The 24,625-nt window shown below is 41.3% G+C and overlaps 1 protein-coding gene across 2 annotated transcripts in view; it reads right to left on the reverse strand.

The window, feature by feature from the left end:
* MCTP2 (multiple C2 and transmembrane domain containing 2) overlaps positions 1-24,625 on the reverse strand; it is a 351,696-nt gene that overhangs the window by 79,848 nt on the left and 247,223 nt on the right. The window contains exons 2-8 of one of the 2 annotated variants that reach the window (XM_079318154.1): positions 21,836-21,933; positions 20,483-21,051; positions 15,359-15,421; positions 14,137-14,245; positions 3,489-3,631; positions 2,608-2,684; positions 1,388-1,499 (exon numbers count right to left, since the gene is read on the reverse strand). In XM_079318154.1, coding sequence (XP_079174280.1) covers positions 1,388-1,499; positions 2,608-2,684; positions 3,489-3,631; positions 14,137-14,245; positions 15,359-15,421; positions 20,483-20,989 — 1,011 coding nt within the window. In that variant the 5' untranslated portion in view covers positions 20,990-21,051; positions 21,836-21,933. Of the gene's footprint in view, positions 1-1,387; positions 1,503-2,607; positions 2,685-3,488; positions 3,632-14,136; positions 14,246-15,358; positions 15,422-20,482; positions 21,052-21,835; positions 21,934-24,625 lie in introns of both variants that reach the window. The other variant, XM_079318155.1, reaches the window with a different exon arrangement.

The following is a 24,625-nucleotide window of genomic DNA, read 5'->3' on the forward strand; positions in this document are numbered from 1 at the left end:
GTTATTTAAACCAATAAGCTTTGTTTCACTGGCTAGATCTACTTTAGGCCAGGCCTTACTAAAAATCCTAGAATTCCTGAGGTTCTTCTGACTAAACTAACTTTTTTGCTAAAAGTAACTTTATATTTTTGCTTCACCCCTCACTGCAATTCAGTAACACATGGCAACAATGCTGTCTTGTACAAGTTAGAGGGGAATTCACATTCCAAATAAAAGCCATCTCATAATATAGACATATAAATGTCATTATTTTAAATATTGCCATTAAGCTTTCAAATAATCACATAGTGAGGTAAAAATAACTATCACTACCTTGTTATTAATTAAGACTTTGCAATTCTCAAAAAGGCATCTATACAAAAAATAAGTATGAACAGCAGATATCCCACATTAGCTTCTTCTCATTTTGCTTTCCACCCCCTTGAAACATTTATGTTTCTATAAATAATCCCATTCAGGCTGGAATTCCACACCTATAATTCAGTAATGTGCTGTAAACAGCAAGTTTCATACTAGATTCTGCAGAAAACTTGTAGAAATATTTTCCCTTAATATGTATAACACATATTTTAAACTAGGTCTAGTTTTTAAGACAATCCAAGTTAATTGCCTGATCTTGGGTATTCTCCACCCCTTGCTGGCCAGGAGCAGGATTAGTTCACCAATATTTGTGTGCTGTACACTCTGAATAAAACACTAGGAGAAAACTTTAAAAACAGAAGCAAAAAAAGCCACATGCAGGACCTGAAATTTAAAAAAACTATCAGCTTCAGTTATGGTGTTCCCAGTCTCTGCCCAGCTTCTCTGGGTTTCTAACATCACTAATCACCACATTTCTGCATCAGGAGACAAGTTCAATTAACTCAGTGAAGAAACTGCCAGTGGGAAGATCAGGGTTTTACAAGTAACCTCCTCCTCTCAGCCTGGTGCTCCTCTACAGGATTGGGGCACTTAAAATCTTAAAATGCAAGCTCAGTTTCTAGATTTCACGTGGATAAGTTTTTTGTGCTTTGCTTTGTTGTTTTGTTTTTGTTTTTAACAAACAAACAAATAAACAACCACAACAACAAAAAAAGGGAAATATAATAGCTTTTTTTCAACCTGCCCATTGCAATGCTGGGCACAAGCCCAGAGCAGAGAGAGCACTGCCACAGTGCACATCACAGTGACAAGAGAGAAACATCTAGCTACAAATGTCTACACAACTTTAACTCAGCTAAATACAAGGCTTTTTTTTTTTTTAAAGTTATGCTCTATCTCGATTTCAATATTGAGTCTCAGAGGATGAAAATAAAGGTGGCATTTCCCAGTAAATCAGATTATGCCAGCTCTTCTTTTCTCCCCCCTACAAATTCCAGCTATAAATTTGATTTCCTAAGCCACTTACATTTCTCTTGAAGTCTCCTTGCTTGACTGCTAGACTCAAGTTTAATACAATCACTCCCATGTCATCTTCTAAACTGTTGGGATCTTCCAGTTTTAAAACCTGTTCAGTAGTTCTACAAATCAACAAAGAAAGAAAAAAAAAAGTTGTGCATTTATTGACTCCAGTTAACTCGAGTTGATTATTAAAGGTCAAGCTGAGCTGTGCAAATTTCAGCTTCTTGTCTGAAATTCCCAATATTGAGTTTAAATGTTAAAATGGGAAACCTGGAGAGTTCTTTCTTGGTTCTGACAAAATACACCCCTCCTTTAATAATGCAGCACAGTGTTCCTATAGCACTGCTCACTGCTCATAACTCCCCATATGCAGGTACACACTGAATTAAGTTACTACTACCTCCACTACACAGAGAAGAGTGACAGGGAAACTCATCCAAGTGAATCTTCTAATATTAATGGTTTATATTTGACTCCAGAGATATTTATTCTGCCTGCTTTTAATCCCCCACCATGACTCTGTTCCCTTGCTGAAAACACCAATGCTGGTATTTACCTAGTGGCACTATCTCATGGACAAATTAACATTTCTAGAAATTCAGATACAACAGCCACAGGAGCTACAACACCCCCCACACAGGGAGAACTCATTTCCTCCCCCCAAAAAAAAATGATGGCACAGCAAGGGAGTATAAAAGAAACAACTAAAACTTGAATTCCTGGCTTCCAGCTCCACTCTGAGCCCAAGCAGCAGCAGCAGCAGACAAAAGGCACAGGGCTTGCCTCGGCAGTAAATCAGGGCCAGCTGCAGCTGCTGCAGCAGGGATGGATGTGGGGGGAGGCTGGAAAAGGGGCGCTGGCAGCAGCCGGGCAGAACGCTCCTCAGCCCCAGAGAAAGGCACCCATGGGGCTGAGGACAGCTCCCAGACCTTCTCCCACCTCCATAAACTGTCCTGCTGTGGCTCTCCCTGAACAAAGCTGCACACAGAAATTCTTAGTGCCAGAACTGGGCTCTGTGCAGGTTGGATTTAAATCCGGTGCGTAACGCCGGATAAAAACGCGTGCAGAAGATTTATATCAAGTGATTTCTCCTGAAATCCCCACTCCTCCATCAAGAACAAGTTTTCATGAATAGAAAAATTCCAAGCCAGAGAAAAAGCATTTCACTACTCCCCTCTGTTTCTCAACCAAGCTGCATTAATAATCTTTAATTACATGAACTGTTACCTATTAAGTTCGAGTTCAGTGAGCGCTACAGATGCCGAACCCATGAAGTCTGAGGAGGTTAAATCACGATCGTACACCTGGTGGCAAAATAAGACAAATACTTCCAATTTTCACATCATAAGCCAGTTTTATCCCAGGCGATGAAAGAACAGATATTTTAAGCCCTTTCAGTTCAATTTTGTATTTGAAAGATCAAAGCTTAGATATAATTCAGGGATCAATTTCCATCTCCCCGCTTTAATTTGTATTTTTAGCTAAATATTTAACCAGCATTTTGAAAGTATCTTCTTAATATTATGTAAACAGAGACATGTGTGCTGCTATGGATTGTGCCTGCTCCTTTATACTCCACACGACAGCATAATGAAACGCTGCACAAAAATCAGGTACTTCTGCTTACAGATGTTTTAGCAATTAGTGCTCACAACTGGTAGCTTGTGGTTCTGGTAACTGTAACGTTACTCATAACCAGAAAAGGCTTTGCTACTTGTCACGGCTGCATCCCAGGTAATAATTCTGTGCAGCCCAGCCAAATTACACTCCTAAAACGTGCTCCTGAAACCGCCCTTGGTTTCCCTGAGTTTGTACAAGCACGAGGAGGAAAAGAGAGAGAGAGAGAATTCAGCTCCACAGCTTTAAACAGATCCAGTCAAGGAGTTTTATTTCAAACTTGGGTTTTTGCAGACGGAAAGCAAAACATGCAAGTAAAATCTGGGAAAGACATATGTGCATTTTAATTTGAAATTGCTGAAGCTCTTAAACTCGATTGTGTTTTATGCCGTGCTGCTACAGCGAATAAAAATCAATATGCTTCTAAAGTTGAAAATAATTGCGTAAAAAAATATTGGCCAGACTTTCAAAAATACGAGACCAAAACTTACCTTGATCCAGAGTTTTTGATCGAGGGTCTGTATGGGCAGCACAACTGTTTCATCCCAAACTGGGTTGAGGTTCTTGTACACTACCTTACTTTTGTAGAGGGTTTTGCCATTCAGTTTAAACTTCACATAAGGGTCACTTGTCCCTGTGATAATTAATTAAAAAACAGATTAGCATGGCCATATGCAACTCCACAACCTTAAATTGTATTTTCATAAAATAATTAAAAACAGCTAATGGTAATTACCTATTTTACAGATACATGCTTATACTTAATTACCTATATAAAAATTGCTCATTCATACAGGAAATCTACAGACAGAACCAGAAAGCTGTCTAAGAGCAGGCACTGAAAAACAATATTCATTGTTTGCTTGATCTCTGTTGTTTTATTCCTAAAGAACATTAATTGTTGTTTAACAACTCTGTTAAAATTTTAATTTGGTAAAAGAGCAAACAGAAGCAGCATAGAAGCACTATTTACAGGCCAGCTAATGAATGGAAGAGAGAAAATGTGATGCTGTGACTAGGAATATATTCAAAGGACCCAAACTCCAAAGCATCGTAACTGGGATAGGAGCTCCAAGGAAACCAGTAACAATAGCTAAAATACCCGTCAGGATTTCATCACTGGTGTCACTTTGCCAATTTACTTAAAACACAATTTGAGGTTTCAGTGAAAAAAACAGCGACGTTATTCATCAGCTCAGGATAAAAACCACACAGAGAACAGACTCTGTCAAAACAAGCACTGTCCAGGTAACACGTTTTTTAATCCAAGTGGCACAATTTGCCAGGGCAATAATGTCCCCTGTTTTTATGGAGCAGATGTCCATGGATAGAGCATGAGGTTTGTGCCACTCTGCAGCAATAGAAAGACTTGCATCTGTCAAAGGAAAACAGAAGAGGAAATCAACTTTTTATTATTGTTGTTAAAGTGGTGGCATCTGCACTAACACCAGCAACAATGCAGGACACCAGGTAAGAGGGAGAACAAGGGAGGATTTAACTAGATGATGGTTGATTTAGTTATCCAAACAGATTTTGCAAAAAAATCTTCACAAGCTGCAAATAAAGGGGAAAATCAAACTGAGATGTAGCAGCATCTACAATTAACTGAGCCTAGGTGCCATTCACCTGTCATATCCAGCATTTTCTGTGCTGTACGTGATAGTTGGAATTAAACTTCCCTCCTAACAGTTCAATTTCATTAGAAGGGTAACAGCTAAGGGATGGTCCTGACTGCCAGATTTAAACATCCAAAGCTCTCATCAGTGTTATGTGAACTTAAACCCAAGAAAAAAACAATTATGTGCAAGCATCTATTTGGAATTACACAGCACTGTAAAGAACTGTGCTCCTGGGAGACAGACCTATATTTAAGAATTATAGAAGTTTTTATTCTGCTTCAATTTCAAAAGGAAAGAGTTGTAGAACCTGGTCCATTCTGCACATAAAGTGATTTTCATTCACAGAAGGAAAATATAAGTTGGCTTTCGGATACTATCTGCAGCTGATCCTTTTCCTGAATAATAATTGTTGAAAAAAAGCCACCTTTTTTTCTGTTAAAAAAAAAAAAAAAAAAAAAAAAAAAAGCTGCAGACTTCTTAAATAGAATTTTCTTTTTCTTCTCCTCTAAGAGAGAATAATAATAAGGGCCTGATCCAAAGCCAGAAAAGACAGGGGGCAGTTTCTCATTGTTCCCAGTGGGTTAGGACTAGACCTTTCCTTAAAATTTTCTCAGAACTATAATTATACAAAGCATCCATCTTAAAACCAGCACAATTTCCAGGAGTGGGAACACACAGACAGATCACAGCCCCACAGTGTGGGGGGCAGCAGTCCTCACAAGATGCAGAATTAAGAAATAACAGTGCTGAGCTCTTTGGTGCCACTTCAAAAAGATTTAAAAAGACCAAAAAAAGGCAAAAAATCCCCTGACTTTTATTTACAGGGTAAACTGGACAAAGCTGCATAATTAAAAGAATAATAATAATAATAATGTCCACAATTTATTCTGTGCATAAAATAACAACTGGCCAAGACAAGGAAAGCAAGTGATGAAATGAAAGCACAAAGAGACGATGGAGGCAGGTGGTTTATGGCCATAACTCATCTGCTTTTGGCACAGAAAACCCATGAAAAAGGGCAAAACCTGAAAAGAGAGAGAAAAATAGGAGACACAGAATAAAAGCAAACAGCCAGCAAGTTCAATACCAACAAGCAGAAAACTCCAAACCCTTTCTCTGAGGATGGGAAGCAGGAAGACTATAGCTAAGTAAGCCTCCCAATTGCATTACTGCTCTGAAAAGCTTTCCAGGTTGTTATACAGTAAAGGAAAATAAAAGCTGTGGTGGGGGGAGAGAAGGGCTGCCCAGCAGTGCTCATGCAAGCCAGGCTTTAGCAACCATTCTCACATATTTATTTTTAATAAACTATTTATATTTGCACATATTTATGTATCAAAACATATGCACGTATAAAAAAGGAATACATATAAAAGAAATAAGTATAAAAGGAAAAAGGGGAATACATATAGAAGGGGAATACATATAGAAGGGGAATACATACAGAAGGGGAATACATATAGAAGGGGAATACATATAGAAGGGGAATACATATAGAAGGGGAATACATATAGAAGGGGAATACATATAGAAGGGGAATATATTTTTTTGTTTATATAAAAATATATATTGTGCATTGTTTAAAAAAAAAAAAAAAAAAAAGAAAGGTCTTGGGGGGGAAGCGATAATAAAAAGAGGCCCTTAATTAAATAAGATTGCCACTCTGGGATCAGGCCTTCATGCTTGTCAGCTTACTCTCAAAATAAACATCTCAAAGCAGGGCCTCAGTGGTGTCACTTACTCCAGCAAGGCAGCCTGGGTAATCCCTTGCTATCTTGACAGCTCCATAATGTTCCGGCGGCTTCACGGGTGAGCGGCGGCACCCGCGCGCCGAAAATATTAATGGAGAATGAACGGCCAGAGGGGCACGGGGCTTTCCAGAGCCAGACAAGGGAAAGGTGTCAAGTTAGTGCTGGTGTTAATTGTGAGGGAAAATGATTGTGGGGTGCTGGGGCTGTCACGGGGGTGACATCTCAAGCGGGCGGGTGGGGGACAGGGCTGGGCACGGGAGCGCGCGCTGCCAGCGAGGGGTGGCACCTCTGTGGCACCCAGCAGCTGGGCATGGGACACAGAGCTGGGGCTGGGCACTGGGTGGAGATGGGTGGCCAGAGAAATGTCAGGGATGGACGCAGCAGCACAGCCCCCAGGATGCTGATGAAACTCCCTGCTGGCCGTGTCTGGTTCTGGTTTCCTTTAAGACGCCCCAGATTGCATCCAGGTGACCAAAACAGTTGACAGGGAATGAGAAATAAGCCAGGTGGGCACGTCTGTCCTGATGGGATGAACAGCACAGACTGTAAATTACTGCTTGCATTTGAATTCAGGGCTTGAAGCCTTCTGGATTCAAGCTCAGAAAGATGTCTGGGTCTATTAAAAGCTATTTATAAGAGACAATCTACAATCTAGGCAGAAAAACATAACTTTTTCTGAAAAGAGCCTGGCGATGTTAGAGATGAACCAGTCTAAAAAAAGGATTTTTTGTTTATAATCTTCTTTTAACTGTGACAGAAATGGATAATTTTCTGAAGAAGCTAGCTAGACCAATTAAAAAATAAAAAAAAAAGCTTTTTAGCATCCATTTCCTAGTGAAGGCAACTGAATCAACAACTTTTAAGCATGTGCAGTCTCTTCTGAAAGCAAGGTCTCACTCACATCAGCTGCAGCAGTATCAACAGGGGAATGGATTATTGTTAAAGCCAGTTGACAATTTTGTCCCCAAAAAATATCTCTCTGGTGGGGAAAAAGCAAGGTGCTTTGAGGTTAATATTGTGCAGTGAAACAAATAGTAAAGTACACACAAAATAAACACAGTCAAATATATGGAGAAAATATCTATTAAAAATATGCATATATAATAAAAATACATAATATATAATAATAGATATATATTATAGTAAATATAATAGTAATATAAATATATATTAAAACCCAAAATAATCTACTTCTCAGCCTAAAGCAAACCAAATAAGAATAAAAAGGAAGGTTGACCTCTTAAAAAAAAAAAATCATTCCATCAGCTAGGCCTCCTTCCCCATGAGAGAAAGAACATTCATCTCAACAGTGATGCTCCCTGGAATTCCTTTACATAATACAAATTTCACTTTTATTTCCTCCCACTGATGCTAAAAAGCAATGAGTGCAGGCAGACCAGATATCACCTAAAACCTGAGAAAGCAAAAAGTTGCAGGGGCAGAGCAGCAGGAGAGGGTTTAGTAGCCCAAGAAACTAAACTGTTAAAGGTGTTTTTAAATGGATACTGCTGCCCTCTAGCAGCTACCGAGTGATGGATCACATCCACTGCTTCAGAACAGGGGAAAAAATAACCCAACAAACCCAGAAAACCCAATATAATTTCAAGCCACACACTGTTTTATGGGAGCAAACTTACTGGAAATGTAGCATATGAAACAAGTCTCTTTCCTTAAATAAATAAAAATGACCACCAAATTGCCTTCAAGTCTTGAAAAAAATCAAAGAGCAGTGTGAAATATAACCTAGACCATCTTAAGTTTTGGTTAAAAAACTAAATTTTAATCTGAAGAAGGAAATTAAGGATTTATTTTATATGCATGTAAAGAATAAATATCTGAAAATCTTCCTAGAAATAGAATTACTAGAGTTATTTACGACAAGGAGTAAAAGACATGCTAAAATAGAACACACATTTTTCTTTTTAAGTGGAAAACCACTACATCCTTGTACCAAAACAGCTGAGACCAAGGCTTAAAGGGGAAATCAGGGGGAAAAAAAAAAAGTCTTCTGCTTGCAGGAAATTCAGGTGATTTTGGAAAGTTTCGTGCCCAGCTAGTTTTACATGGCCAGATGGAAATGAAACATTGCTTGGAAACAAGCAGTCCCAATAGGTTCCAGGGGAAAATAAAACCAACCAGAAAAAAAAAATACACACAGACCTAAAGAAAAAAAAACCACCACAAAAACTCAATAAACCAAAAAGACCAGAGAAGTGTGAAGAAAGTGTGCAAACCCACAGTTTAAGGGAGGGTGAAGGAGAGGAAAAAATGTCTGATCTTAATATTAATAGAATGAAAGATGTAGATATAGCACTTTCTATTCAATACACTTCAGAAACACAAAAAATAAAAAACTAAAATAAAATAAAATATTAAAAAAATCTGAGAAAAACCTACCAAAATGCCATGTGACATATGTTAGTGACACGTGACAGAAAGCAAGAATTGTCTTTGGTTAGAATTTGTCCAACTGCTTTAGGCACTGGCAGAGGCTCCAAGATATCCCTGGAGCTCTCTCTTCTGCATGCTAAACTACCCCAACTCAGTGTTGTTTCTTGTATTCTGAGTCTTCACCCTAATAAAAATTTCTTACAAGTCCCAGAAAGATGCAGTGTGAGCTGTCAATGGAGGCAGGTGCCCCCCAACACTCAGCTCTGACAACTGATGGAGCTAGAACAGGTTAAGAAACCTGGGGTTTTTGTAGTTTCACAATTCTGACACAAGAAGAGTCACAGGGTGTTCTCTGGGCCCAAATATTCTCTCCCTGTGCTATCATCCCTACATTTCCTAATTTAATGTTACAAGGATGGGAAGAAATAGAAATTGCTTTTGTTTGAACTCCTGCAGACACACAAACTGCTTTTGTTTGAACTGCTCCTGTGTTTCTGAGGTTCCTGTCTCAGTGCATGCCTTCCCCACAGCAGTGCAGGCAGGATGCTCACAGGGATCACCTGCCCCAGGGCAGAGTTTGAGGCACACACTTTGCATTTCCACAATCTGGGCTTGGCACAGATTCTCAGCACAAGCCCTTGCTCACAGAGACACATCCCAACGAGTGCTCAGCACCATTCAAACCCTCAGCACTGGTAAATTAGCCATGATTACCCCCTTCAAAAACAAGTGTGAAAAGTTGCCTAATACATTGCAATAATTAATAAATCTGAAGGCCTAATGATCTAATTGCAGATACCCTGAAAACAGAGAAAGTCTAAATTAATCAGCGTGTTTGCAGAGAGCGATTCAGCCTAATTGCTCTGAGCATTTGCTTTCCAAACAATTACTTGCTCTGAGCTGACAAACACCCAGCACAGCACACACACATCCCTTCCTCTGGCACTCTGGTACCAGCACAGACCCAGGCAGTGAATCACAGAATGATAAAATAGCCTGAGTTTCCAAAACCCACTGGGATCACCAAGGTCTAACCTCTGGATAGCCCAGAGCTGTGAGTGCTGGGTTCCTGCAGGATCAGAGTGCTGCTGAAAGTTAAAGTGTAGGTTATCCTAGAACCTTTCTTCCCTTTTATTTGGGGTACAGCTCACAGGGAGTTCCCCAGCACCCTCTGGCAGTGGGGGCAGTGAGATGTGAGAGCAGAGGATGATGTGCTAAGGAAAGCAGGATGCACACCTTGAGGTGTTGCATTTTCTGTACTAGTGCACCTCCCCTTGCTCCCTTTGCACATTCAGCTGCCTCTGTCATGAGAGGAAAGAAAGGACAGGAAAACCAAAGTGCAGCAACAGGAAACAAATGAAACCTGAAAAAAAGACACAGAGATGGGGCAGAAAAAAAGATCTACGAAACACAAAACCAGGTAGAAAAGAGAAACACAAAGTTCAGGCTGGAACAATGTGGTTAAAAGGGGAAAAAAAGAAAAAAGACACCAACCACATCCACTCACCAGCTGACATCACATCTGAGAACTGTGCTCTTGTAACCACACTGTTTAACAGATGAAAAATGAACTTTAAAAGCACAGGATTTGGAAATGGGAGGGGCTTCTCACCCTCACAGGCACTCAAAACCCAGTTTCTATTTATTCTTCCAGCAGCAGAGCTAGGTTTGCCCCCTGAGGAAAGGCAGCCCTTCCTCACAGCTGTGGCATCACTTTGTTCTCTGCTCTGTAAGGATGACTCGACCACGAGACAAGTGCACAGTCAGAGCATCCCAGTGCCAAAGGGGAGCAGCACCTCTGAGATTCCTTTAGGTTGACTCAAACCAGTATCACCCTGCCCTGTGAAGGTGAACCAGTAGGTGGAAATGGGCTCCAGCCTCTCCCAGCTCAAAGCACGAAGCTGACCTTCACAAAAGAAGTGTCAGCAAGGCCATAAAACCACCAAGGGTGTGACAAGATGCCAACACTTAGAGACCCAGTGATATTTTTTAAATGCCAAATGAGATACAGAATATTCCTCTCTCTGTTCTGCCATGCTCCTGCAGTGCTCCATAATTTTTTTATAAAAAATAGCATTTCTGCTTTCTTACTACCTGCAGTATTAAAACTACACAAACTCATTGTCATCACTGAAACACATCTATTAACAGTAATACCATAAAAATCAAACTTCTGGTGCTGTGTATATACACACAGAGACCCATAACTTTCAAAGTTTGGCTCGTCCCCTACAAGAGTTATAAATTTAGGACCCGTGCACTGCCTAACATTGGCCCCAAAGTTACACAGGTAACATGCCAAATTTACCATCTGCCAGGCAGTTCCTACTGTGTGACTGGTGAGACTGCAAGCAATTAAATCAGACTTCAAGCAAGGTGATGACCAACAGTAACATCTCTCTCATCCTGCATCCCTAGACAGGACAGTGATTTTCATCCGAAAAAGAGGTTTTTGGAGCTTCTCTACTTTCCACCAGAATCAAGATCCTGCTCTAGAAGCACTTGGATTCCTTGGCTGGGGCACATATATTGGGTGTTGCTGTAGAGAGGCTTTTTCTTTCACCTACCCTTCAAAAAATACATAAAAGAGGAGAAAGAAACACTGAAACTCTGATTTATTTTTCTTTTCTGCACTGTTGTGCAATTTAGAGGAAGCACATGCATCTGAACCAGTCTCCTGGGCTGAAGCACCCTCTCTAAAGAGAGCAGTACAAGGAGAGGAGCTGCAGAAAGTCAGGGACTGGAGAGACACAAGAGACAAATAAAAAGCAACGCAAGAAGTAAAAAATGAAGGAAAAAATAGGAAAGAGCAGATGTTAACAGGATTAATACCATGAAGAGGAAAAAGATGTAATAAAAATCTGGTCAAGTGAAGGAGGAATTTCTATCACACCAAAGGGAACATATCCTGGAAAGAGCAGTACATAGTGAAGAAAAGAGTCAGAATAAAACACTGGGAAAGTTGGAAAAAAGTAATTCATGGTGGTCTTATAGCCTGCAGTTCTAAGTAGAACTCCTGTTCACCTTTACTCAGCCAAGCATAATTATTTCTAAATAGTAACAAGCATGTAATGAGTAAATTCAGGGAGAAACCTGTGAATTTGATGAGTAGTGCCAGGATTTTTTTTAGCAACAGCTGTTTCCAATGTCAGAAGTATTTCTCCTTGGTCACACACCTTAGATTTATTTTTACATAAATATATAAATAATATAGATAAATACTTCTTACATTAGACCAAAACAGAGGCAGAAACACACTGAACATGAGCACAAGAGACTTTACTCAGCTGCCAGGAGAGGGCATCACCCACCCACACTGCAGCCCCTAAGCCTGAGCTATTTACACTGTTGTGAAATAAAATTAAGGGGAAAAGCACAAACATGAGAAGAAGGCAGGAAACCACACTTAAATACCATTTCATTTATCTTGAAGTAGATAAAGAAACTCCTTCAAAAAATGTAAATTGATGGATTTGATGCCTGCTTTGAGTTTGGCTTTTTTTTCCAGAAAAATCACTGATTGCGTAATAAATGAAAATTAAAATTTAAGAAGATCCCAAGATTTATGTTGAACCCTGTTTAGGCTAAAGATCCTGGGGCATAAACTCTCCACTCAGTCTGTGGTGGATATTTTGTTAAATTCAGATTATTCAGAGCACACTGATACAGCCCAGCACAGCAGCTCTAACCAGCAGCAGGGTGGGGGGAGAGCAGGCAAGTCACACACTCCCAGCCCACAAGTGATCTCTGAGGCTTTCTCACACTGAAGAGACAAGCAGAGCTCACAACCTTCTTCCAAAGGCACTTGGAGAAAGCCCAGTGGTGGCAGGTCAAGCCCCAGAATCACACAAAGGTGTCACAGAACCAGTGACAGCACAGACCTGTAACGATGGGCATCCACAGTGTGCTTTTTATTTTTCAAAGGAGCCACCACTGCAGCATGGTGGGGACTGATGAATAATCATTAAATCACTGTTTTCTCCCCTCCTGCTGCCTGTGCAATAAAAAGCAGCAGTTCTGCTGAAGGAAGCATCACCTCACATACTCAGTTTACTAAATCAGAGGTCATTTGCCACAAAGCAACAGAGACTCATCAAAAGGGATTTTTCCCCCCCTTATGTTGTTTCACTATGCTGTCCAATGCTTCACTAAGACAAGCATTTGCTTTCTTACACAACAAAACACAGCCTAGAGCAATGTATGCTCTGTCTTCTCTAGAAATATTACTCTGCTGGAATTGCTCATTTCCAGCATCTTTTTCATAGGAGCAGTTGGATGTGTCCTGGCTTGTGCAGCCTGCTAGTAAAATCAGATGAACTGCTACCCTGTTAGGAAATACAGGCTTCTGTATAACCAGTAAAGATCATAATCTAAGTACTGGTTCTCTCCTTCCAAAAACTGCTAGGAAAAACAAGCATACACTCAACCAAAAGTTACTGTTTTGTGAATCCATGAAAAGTCAGCATGGAAAAGTTAACTGAGATACCAGATAACAGAAATCCCAAGGAGCACTGTGTGTGAGAACCTAAATCAGACAGGTCCCTCCAGGTGCAAACCTTCACAGGCCCTTAGGCTGTGCAAGCTTTTGTTTGAAACCAAATGAATAAACCCCAAGGTTTCACCTCAAAAGAAGCTGCTCAGACATTCTGCAAAACAAAACTACCAGAACTGTTCCCACATGCAGGGAAAAAATATGAAGTGAGACTGGATATATGGAAGAGCTCTCAGACAGGCTGAGAGTCCTGGAGCCTGCACAGAGAGGACAGATCTTCCCTCCACAGCAAGGGACTGGCTGTTCATGAGCATCTTTACTCCCTCTTTCAACAGCCTGAATAAAATTCAGGTTAAGGGCAGGCATTTTCACACATTTTTTCCAGGAATTTCCCAAATATTTCACAATTCATTTGACACATCATCTGGGGGTGGCTTTTGGGATTTTAGCACGCTGTCATTGTTCAGTCACAGCCCAGGTTAGAGAGGATTGTTGGCTTACTGCCCTGCTCCCGTGGTTTCATTAACATCCTTGCAGATAACCCCAAAAGCACTAAGAGCAGCTCCATCAGTGAACAAACCTCCAATTAGTCTTTGTTTTGGGGTTTTTTTAAGCTCAAATAGAATTTCTTACAGTTCCTGAATGGGTGCTAAGGGCAGCCAAAAGGAGCTTTGCAGCTGCACAGGCAGGCAGGAGGAGCAGCAAGCTCCCTCCTCTGTATATGCAGAGAGAATAAACTCAACCACTGAGTGCTCTGACCTGCAGGAGAGACACAACTCCATGACTTCTTGCACTGCAGATCAGCAGCCAGCTTGCTGCCAGGCTGAGATCAGTGACAAAGGAGAGCTGTGTGAACTCTAGAGCAAGGCAGGGGAGAGGTGGGGCTCACCACAGCGATCCCTGATAACCAGGTTCCTGCCTTCCTTCAGGTGGATGGTCAGCAGGTAGGCAAAGGGGCTGGGCAGGTCACTCAGGCAGTCGTTTGCTTCCTCCAGAGCCTAAGGAGAACAAAGGAATCAGTCACACACCTCCTGAAGCAGGTCAAAAATGAGGCAGGTGTGCTCCCAGTGCTGCAGAGACAAAGTTCTGCCCTTTCCTTAGGGCAATCTTTCACAGAAAGGAAACAAAGAGGGGAAAGAGAAAAAGAATATATATCTTTCCCATGCTTTACTTCACTTGCAAGTAGCCAAGTGTCAGCACTAAGTATGTTCAAAAAAGCAAGGGTTTTACTTGGAAATGAGTGGTGATGTAACAATCACAAATGCATGCACAGGTTTTCCAAATCCTATCAGCTTATCAGCACATCTTTTTCCTGCTTTCTTGTGCATTCATAGCATCTCAAGTTGGAAAAGACCCCTAAAACTCGTCCTTTGCATCCATCTGACAACTTCAGGGGGCAGAACACATTTCACTCAGCTCCTGAGAGGAGAGGATGCATTTCTTCATGCTGCCCCAAAAGAGAGAAGCCCAGTGCAGGCACTGCTGGTTGTGAGGTTTGGCAGAACAAACTCGAGAGGATTTTTGCAGATCAGAGGTGCTGCCAGGGTTACACACCTCAGCATCACCCTCCAGCTGGAACACTCGGTGAAAACAGCTCTTAGGAGGTTATCAGAGGGCAAAGGTAAAGAAGCTCATCCACAAAGCAAACATGTTTTACATGAGAATGACATGTCAGAACTGCCAGTGCCTTTTCTCACTGCCCTAAAACTGATTTTGCTGTCTGTCAAAGCCTACAGCTGTGTTATTTGCTGTGTTTATTTTAATCCAGTTTGTTCCTAAAGTGTTATTTGAGTATTTATACTGATGCTTTCATCAGTTATCAGTGCAATATTGATGTTATAGACAACTTAAAAAAATCCAGAAGGTTTGGGTCTACTCTAAACATTAGCAACTACTTTGAACTACTAAAAAGCCAAGCAACAACAAAAAACACAAAACCACCCATGAACACACAAAATCCCAACAAATTTAAAAAAAAAAAAAAAAAGCAAAACCCATACTGGGCAAATCCCTAGATGAGTTCTTCACCTGATGAGTTTTTAAATTTGTAAAAAGCAAATAACCCAAAATAAATTGTGTTGCTGATCAAGCTTCAAACTGTCAGGACTTACCATTTGGTCATCAAAATTTTGAGATGATAGGGAAGAGTCAAAGTCCATTTCTCCACACGGGTACTATAAAACAAAAGATACCATGAATTAGACAACAATACAGGAAAGAAAGCATCAGTCAAGAAATTACTCATACATATGTGCAATAAAAGAAATGCTCACTAATGCACATAGATAATTTAAATATTTTTTTTTCCTGTTTTACAGTAACTGCTCTTAGGCTCTTGAGTTTAATCCGGGAAAAACAAGTTCCTGCTTCCAGCCAGGAATAAATTTCTTCTTCTCCTTCCCAGCACTGAGTGCTGAAGGCTTTATCACAAGTTCTCCTGATATCTGGAGATTGTTGTGTCTGGTGGCTGGCTACTCTCAATTGACCACAACTTCTCCTTCACCATCCAAAAAGAACTTCGACTTAAATGTTTTTTAAAATCTTATTTTACTCAGTTTGGTGTTAGGTGCTTTTTGTTTGTTTTGTTTGTTTGTTTTTTTGTTTCGTTTTTTTTTTTTTTTTTGGGGGGTGGGGTTTGTTTGGTTTCAGTTAAAAAAAATGCTCAGGGGAAAAGTTACAAATTGTTGAAGGGAAAGGTGTCCTTGTTTTGGACTGGTTAATTTTCCTTCTGATAGCTGGCACAGTGTTCTGTTTTTGATTTAGGGTGAGAAGAATGTTGATAACACACTGATGTTTTTAGTTGTTGCTGGACAAGTACTGTCCCTCTGCTGAGGAACTGGCTGGGCATCACCAGCAGGTGACAAACAACTGCACTGTTTTGAATATTTTAACTGTTGTATCACTTTTAAAAAAATATTACTTCTTTTAACATAGTATATAAAATATATAATCGATATAATTAATTTTTAGACTTTTATGTTCTAGTAGCTTTATATTATAATACATAAAATACTATTAAAATAATTACCTCTGCCTTTTCTGTCCTTTCCTGTCGTTATCTCAACCCATAAATTTTACCTTTTACCCCCAATTCTCTCTTGCATATGATGGCTCCCACTGAGCAAGGAGTGAGAGAGAAGCTGTGTCAGATTTAGATGCCTGGTGGGTTAAACCATGACAAAAGAGAGGAAAAAAATACAAGGAGCATCTACTTCCCCCATGCTCCTGCAGTAACTGGATGATCCAAAGGATTTTTTATCTATAGGAGTGGAAGTCAAACATTTCTTCCTAAATCCTGACTCATCCAAACACTTGAGGCTCTTGGCCCAGCCTCTGATGCTCTTCTGGCTGCTCCAATGCCCAGGGCCATCATTTAAGCTGAAGAGAACCTACATGCCTGGGAAACTCTTCAGGACTGATGCAGGGCAATTCAAGCCCATTCAAACACAAAGATTTGTGCTGAAATCTTTGCAGAAATGCACACAAGGTGGAATTTGATCCTCATGTGAAAGTGTGGTACCATCCAAACCTCTCAGATGAGAGCAGCATTGTCTGCAGCACTACAGAAATATTTAAAAGTCAACCAGCTCCTGCACCAATGTACATAAATCTTAACTGTATTGACATGCTGAAATAAACATAAATACCCTTTGTGCAATTCTTTTCCTCCTCCTCCTGCAAATACATATATTATATATCAGGAAGTACAGTGATCTAGCACTGCAAGATTTCCCTTGCACAACAGACAAAATCTAACTTTATGGTTCCCACAGTCATCATAACTTGGCCACCTTGCAAAAGCACATTAAGAGTGGAAAAATTATCATCATAAAGAGCAGCAAAAGAATTTTCTCACACAATGGAGCTGAGTTACAGCTGCTAAGGGAACCCTAACTTTGAATTTTCTGACTAAAATCTCACTCATGTGCATTAAACTTAGTGTTTCTTGGAGTCTCTGGCTTCACAGGAATCTCCTTCAGGCACCATCACTGGCACTGGTAATGGTTTCTTTTTGCAGCCTGTTTTACATGGAACAAACATGGGATCAAAGAACTGCATTGAAATTATAATAATTTTGAAAGTGCTGTCTTGGTTAGTTTGATATACTTGTTTTTAAAAACCCTCAAAATTATGATTTTGTCTTTATTCTATTTTTTGTTTACTTGCATTATATCCAAAGATACTGAACAACTACAATTTCAACTAGAAAAACTTGTATTTTTAATTTTAGCTCCACATAATATAAATTACTGTTATTCTAGGTAGTTAACTGCAATGAGATCACTGAATATAGATAAAAGTCTTGGTGAAAATATTGAAATCTTGATTTTATCGAACTACACTGACACTTCTCAACTTTAAAAAGTGAGCACACCAAGGGGGGGGGGGGGTCACAGCCCCAAATGTATCTGCATGAAAAATCAAGCAAGAGTAGATGTATGAATACACATAAATTGAAAGTTCTTGACAGGTGTTCCTATCTCTGCCTCCCCATGTTTTTCACAGAAAAATTATTCAAAATATAAGACCACTGAGTGCATCAGCAACAGGAGAAGGCTTTGAGGTGCCAGTGACTCACTGCAAAGTGTTGGTGAGGAGATAAAGAGATACCAGAGCAGTTCAGCAATGACAGGGGCCATGGACAAAACCCAATAGAAAAAAAAAAAAAACAAAAAAAAAAGGCATTACAGGAACACTTTACACCCCAAAGCACACAGGGATCCAACACAACTTCACTTGCCTCTTCAGGCTTGCCCTGGGTGCAATGAGGAACAGACAGCAAATCTCTGACAAATGAAAAAATGTGAGCAGAGCCTTGGTGAAGATGGGCTGTGCTGAGCACCCACAGCTCGCACAGGGAGTTCAGAAAATGTGAGAAAACCACAAGCAAAAGCTGATCTCAGCCACGAGGATCTCACGATATGGGGTGGCCAAAGACATCCAGGAAATGGGTAGGTGGCATGTGACAGGCAGTTCAGGGGGAAAGAAGCTCAACCTACATTTCTGCTTTTTTTAGTTTGTTTTGTTCCAGGGATCTGCCTTCCTTCCGATTTTCCTCCCTGGGCAGGGAGTGATGCCCATACAAGAACAGCGCCAACTCTTGTGCTCCTCAGAGCATCCCCACCCAGTATTCAGGGACCAAAAACCTCTGTAACAAACTATTCCCATCCGAGGCACACACAGCACGAATCTGGAAGCTGTTCAATTAAGTACAAGCAAAGCTGAATATTGAAGTTGTCAAATAATCTTAGAATACTGAAGTTTGGGTTGGAAGGCACCTTACAGATCATTTAGTTCCACCCTCCCTGCCATGGATGCCTTCCAATACTGAATTTGTTTTTCATCAGATTCAATATAATTAAATTTGCTACTTATTAATTTCTAGTTTCCTTTGCTTCTTTCTCTCCTTTCATTCTTAAGGAAAAAGATCTTTATAAGTTGTACTGGAGACAGATTACAGTATGGAAACATATTCACACAGAGAGATTATTTGCCATACAAGTAAATACCAAATTATTTACACGCACTAGTAAATACAGAAATACACATTTAGGGAAAGATGTAAGTGTTGCAGAAAATAAGCCAGACTCAGATTGTGCACCTGGATGAAACCTGATTTGAGGAAAAGCTATTACATCACAACACAGGGACTTCATTCTCCTAGATCACTCAGTGTGTCCAAAATCAAAGCAGGACTTAGTATTAACTTCATTGTGCAGGAAAAAATCACTGCTATAGTTAAAACAACCTGAGAAAACTGCCAAAATAATGAGTCCATATATTTACTATATACGGAGTGAGGTGCTACAACTTTTAGTACGATTTAAGCATAGAAAGAAAGCACTATACTATTTCAGTCCCTTTCTTAAATACCCCTCAGAATAATTAACACTCCAGCAAGATTAAACCAATTTGTGAACAATTTAGCAACACTAAACTGCAAGTGATGGTCAGTAGCTACCAGTGTGACACTTTGCATCACAACAGGCTGGGAGCCAGCACCCATTTGGTAGGAATACAGGCCTTTGAGATGAAAACAAGCAGTTTATATCAGAAAGCACCATTTTCCCCACAGCAGCGCTAATCATCCTTTGAACATGCAGTTAAAAAACAATTAACCTGGGGAATCCCCATTCCCAAGGGAGGACTCAAATAAAAACGCCCAGTTCCCATTTTTGCATCTTGGGTGACTACAGAGGCAGCTCCCACAACTGCAACGATCAGGTTATGAGAAAAAGGCATCAAGAAGTTCAAAATGCAACCTTCCCAGAGAGAACTCAACAGGAGCAGACATATTTCTACCAAATATAAATAAAACAAATTTTGCCTGAAGTGTTTCCTGCAGCCACAATCTTCACCTGCTGTCTATATAATGAAGCTATCATACAGCTCCTCAGGATTCCCAATTTGCTCAGGCCAGGCAGGAATTAGTTTTATGATAGTATTGGTATCTGATCCTCCTGTGCATGGGACATTATGTCCAGACACAAATACTGACCACAGAGCCAGGGGGAAGGAAAGGGGACAAGACAGGGAGTGCAGAGAAAACATTTTAGATTTTCACCTCCTAAAATCATCCTCATAAAAACAAAAAAAAAAAAGTCCTGAGAATGATGCTACACGGTCTGCTCCCCACCATGAGCTTGTTTCGGTTAATTCCAGGAACAGGCCAGAGTTCACCTCACTCAGAGCTATCTTTCACCTATTGCCTTCATCAGTCTTGAGTGCATGGATGGCAAATTGATTGTGCTACACAGCAACCCTGGTAACTATATTAACTAGAAAGCAAACGTATCAGCACCTCATTTCAGAGCTCAGAGAACTGCAACAACTTTTGATTTGAGCAAGCAATTCCAACAAATCTGAAAAATCCAAAGTATCATTACAAATAATAGAAGAATAGTAAAAGAATAAAAAAATGGAGCAGTGTTATTTGCAGCCCAATACAGACAGGAAGGATAGTCTTGCATAATGTGTATATCATGTAAAGTTTAGGCTTATTTGTATTGCTCATTCATTCCTTGAACAGACCCCCTCCTTACAGAGTGGTTCATGTGGGAAAGGATCTTAATGCTCATCTCATTCGAGCTCCTTGCCATGGGGACACTACACCCAGAGTCCTGTCCAGCTTGGCCTTGGTTGGATCCTCCATCCCTTTACAACCCAGAAGATGAAGGAGAAGCCCAAGGAGCCCACAGGAGGTGGCCCCTGAGCCCCAGTGCTCCAGCACCCACCTCCGTGCCCTGGCTGCTGCGGCGGGAGCCCTGCAGCAGCTCCAGGAGGTCCTCGCTGGATTTCCTCTTCCCCTCGCACACGGGGCTGCCCACAGCCTCAGCCGCTCGTGGGGACGCCAGGTGAACGCCCACAGCCTGCGTGGCCGGGCCGGTGACCGCCACCTCCATGCGTGTCCCCTGCTGGGACGCCCACAGCCACTCCTCTCCCGCCGCGCTCCGGCTCTTCAGGGACACCACCGACCTGGAAAAGCTCTTGGGGGAGCAGCTCGACAGCACCTGAGCGCCCGAGTAGCTCGTTTCTTCTTCTTCCTCCTCTTCTTCTTCCATCAGGGTCTCCACCTCCAGCATGTCGGGCACTGACACGCTGAGACAGCGGTCCAGGGAGTGGCCCTTCCTCTCCAGCATTTTGCCTGACCTCTTCTTCGTCCTCCTCACGCTCAGGTTCCGCAGGAACGGCCGCGTCTTCTGCTTGAGGGATCCCCACACCGAGTGCTTATCCAAGTCCATTGCTGCAAGGGGATCTCAGCAATGCCTCCTGCACACAACAGCCTCAGCAATCCCCAGGGTGACTAAAAGGAACGTAGGAAGGAGGCAAGTCAATCACAAAAGTGAACAGCCGCTCAAGACTATGATTCATGTTGTCTCATCTTAAAACTTTCAGTCATTTCTCTGAACAGTTTAAAACGGAGCATGTCACATTAGTAAGTGCTTCCAAATACAATCTGGTGGGTAGGTTTGATTATTTAGGAGGAAAACAGCCAGAGCAAGTATTTATTCCTACACAAAAATGCAATATCTGCCCACTACTTCATAATTGCTAAGAGAGGCCATTATATTTCTTCTACTGTCAAGCCTTGATTTGTGAAAACTTGAGATTTATCCAATTTGAAACTGTTTCTGTACAAAGCTTACTGATGGGAGTTAAATCGTGATAATGCAAGCACACAAACCACGCTGGCAAAGCTGGCACTGACATTTCTGCTGCCACTTCCCCAGGCCATGCAGGGCTTTGGTGACTATTTCCAAGGCTACATGGATTCTTACAGGATATGTTGTTGGCACATATGAAAAACAGCTCCACAAACTTAGTCACTGAGGCTGAAGACAGGACACTGAACTTGAGGAAACCCAACTGGGACCCCAAAACACTTCCTTGCATTAACCCACTGCCTGTGAAAACTATAGAATTACTTTTCCTTGTAAAGTAGGCAACTGAGAGAAAAATAATACAAAAATGGATGGGTGAATCACTTTTGAAAACCTACTGGTGGACTCAACTTTGAGTTGATTCACTGTGAGCATTTACACAGCTGGAAGGGTCAGGAATAAAAGAGCCAAAATAAAATCACTCACTGTGTGTGCATCGTAAGGGAACAGAGACACCTCTGAGCACAGGAATATCCTCACAGACAGATTCTTCCGTGGGTAACAGCTGAGCAATCATCCTTATTCTGTGAAAAGAGATGGTCAATTCATCATCAAAGCCAGTAAGGGAAAAGCTGGTGAAATGTGCAGATTTACTGCTTTGCAGGCACACACACATAGGCTACAGTACACATCCATGTCCTCAGAAATACACACCCATTAACTACATGAGGGCTCCTTCCTAAACTCACAGCATGCTTACCTTCTAACTATTGCGCAGTCGACAAAAATTATTTCCTACTGTTTTCCTGATTACTAGGAAAAACACCAGGACAGGCAACAGAAACACAATTGTTAGATTAATCCACACAGAGAAATTACTGCCTGCTTTCAAAGAAATCTGCTCTTGCATTCATTAATTTGAATGAGGCTGTTACTTAATAACTTATTTAAATAACTTTATGACTAACCTCACCATACTTTCAAAGCGTTCAGGAATCCACAAAAAATTCTCTAACTGCATTACTGTGTAACTAAAGCTGCCCAATCCTCCCCTCCTCCGTTTATATTTGCAAATAAATAATATCAGCATGATTATATTCAATACAATAAATTTAAAAGCTTAATGGCAGTGCATGCATTCACAAGGCAATAACAGGTTGCCCAAAGAGGAATGTGTGTTAGTGCAGATGTATCAGCTTAACACAGCCACAATATCAAAGTGCACATGGACAAAGTGAAATTGTTTTATTCCCTTACAACACCGCTAAGTAAAAACAGTTTTCTGAACCCCACAGAGGAAGATTTCACATAGAAAGACCCACCATGCCTTTGTGTTTCTCACTGAACTCAGGCTGAACACAACAGATTTGGAGGGAGGAGAAAAGACATAAATGCCATCCCAATTTGACTGGGGATGGAGGGATGCCCTGCTGGAGCAGCACCTGCACAACCTCTCTAGCCATGGCTGGGTTTGATCCCACCAGCTCAGAGCTTTCCCTTAGGCCCTTCCCTCTGCCCATAAAACCCTGACAAGGCAGGCACAGGGCTCCCTGGCAGTGTTACACCACGTGCCAGCAGCTGCAGTTATTGGGCTAAACACGTTTGCACACAACATTATGAAACACACTGCTGGGAGTCATTTGAACAGCTCATCCTCTGCTGTGCTCCCTGCACGGCTCGCCTACTGCTGAAACCTGCTGCAGCCAAGATGCTGCAAATAAAGGCAGAGCCCAGCTCAACATCCACTTCCCAAGGCACTTACTGCTTCCTATTCCCTTCCTGTTTTTCTCCACCCCTCTCACTTTGAGGACCCACTGCCGCTGTTTTTATTTTGTTTGCTGTGAGATGTTGTTACCAAGGAGCAGACTTGTTCCTGTAGGTTTTTCCAGTTGCTTTCCCCAAGTCAAATGTTCTTTTTCCCAGTTACATTGCCTCAGTTGCTAACTAGAAATGCCCATTCAGGAAGGATGGTGCAGAGACCACACTGTGTCTCTGATACCAACCTGAATTGAACCCAGAGTGGGCAGAGTCCTCCTCAAGCCCAGCAGAAACACAGCGGAATCAAAAAGTTTTAAAAAAAAATTAGAAGGGTTTTGTCAAGACAGCAGGGATGGCTTCACTGAGCTGCCACCTCACAGCTCCTACACTGGAGCACCACATCAGTGATATTTGCTGCACAGGGAGCAGCAGCTTGCCTCAACTGAAGAAATAAGCCCATCCCTGGTCACTGGATTGCCTGGCAGTTTAACCATACTCTGCCTCTGAACCTTTGCACCCACATTCCTGCTGGAGCTACAACTTGTCTCAGGTAAGTATTGTACTTATAAATAAATTAACCCAGATGATGGCTATGAAACACAATTAACAACAAACACACAATGTGTCCTCATCTGAGAAAAGGGTAAATACAGCCTGAAGGGCAAATGCACTGACATCAGCCATCTGCCCATGGCCCTTTTTCACTTCCTTAGTTCAAGCAGAAGAACACAGATCACCATCATGACAAGAAATGTTCCCTAGGGAGATCCCTGGAAAGGTGATCACCCTCCTCGCCAGTGGTGCTGGAGCCAGGGATGGCAGGATTACTGGGATACCCCTGCCAGTCCAGCCCACATTCACACACACAACTCTTCTTTCTTCCTACATCAATTTCCTCTGCCTTTCTCCCATACAGAACAGCATCCATAGAAATGCTTTATTTTGAAGAGAGAGAAATTCTCCCTTGCATGTAGAAAGTGTGTTCTTGGTACCAACATGTTGTTCATGTGCTCCTTATCCTCCACAGGGCAGTTTTCCCTCTTCCTTCCTCAGCCTCAGAAGTTCATGGCCAATTGTATCGCCAAATATTCCCTAAGCAACCACAGGGAAAAAACAAACTTTGCCAAATTCTTGGTCTAAGCTTGGCCTCTTTATTCTTCCCCTTTCAATGGCACATTGTAGCAAAAATCTGCAAACAGAAAACATTGAAAGAGACACACTTCCTGTTATCAATTTAACACTGTTGTTTTGGATTTAATTGAATGGCTCCTTGTTCTTATGTAACAAGAAAAAAATAATGTTTTCAGTCTATCTCCTTCAGCCTTCTCTTTAATACACTGCCAAATCTCAAACGCTCAGAAGAATCCATATACTTTATTCTCATCCTTCAGAGAGACTGCTTTTGATTGCACCTGTCATTTTTATTATATCCTTTTATTTTGTCATGTCCTCTTCTTCTGGGGGTAATAGTGACAAAAGAGAAAGGATTAAAGACAGAACAGTTGGTCACAGCTCACT

Source organism: Erithacus rubecula (assembly GCF_903797595.1).
Source record: "Erithacus rubecula genome assembly, chromosome: 14".
NCBI classification, from domain to species: Eukaryota; Metazoa; Chordata; class Aves; order Passeriformes; family Muscicapidae; genus Erithacus; species Erithacus rubecula.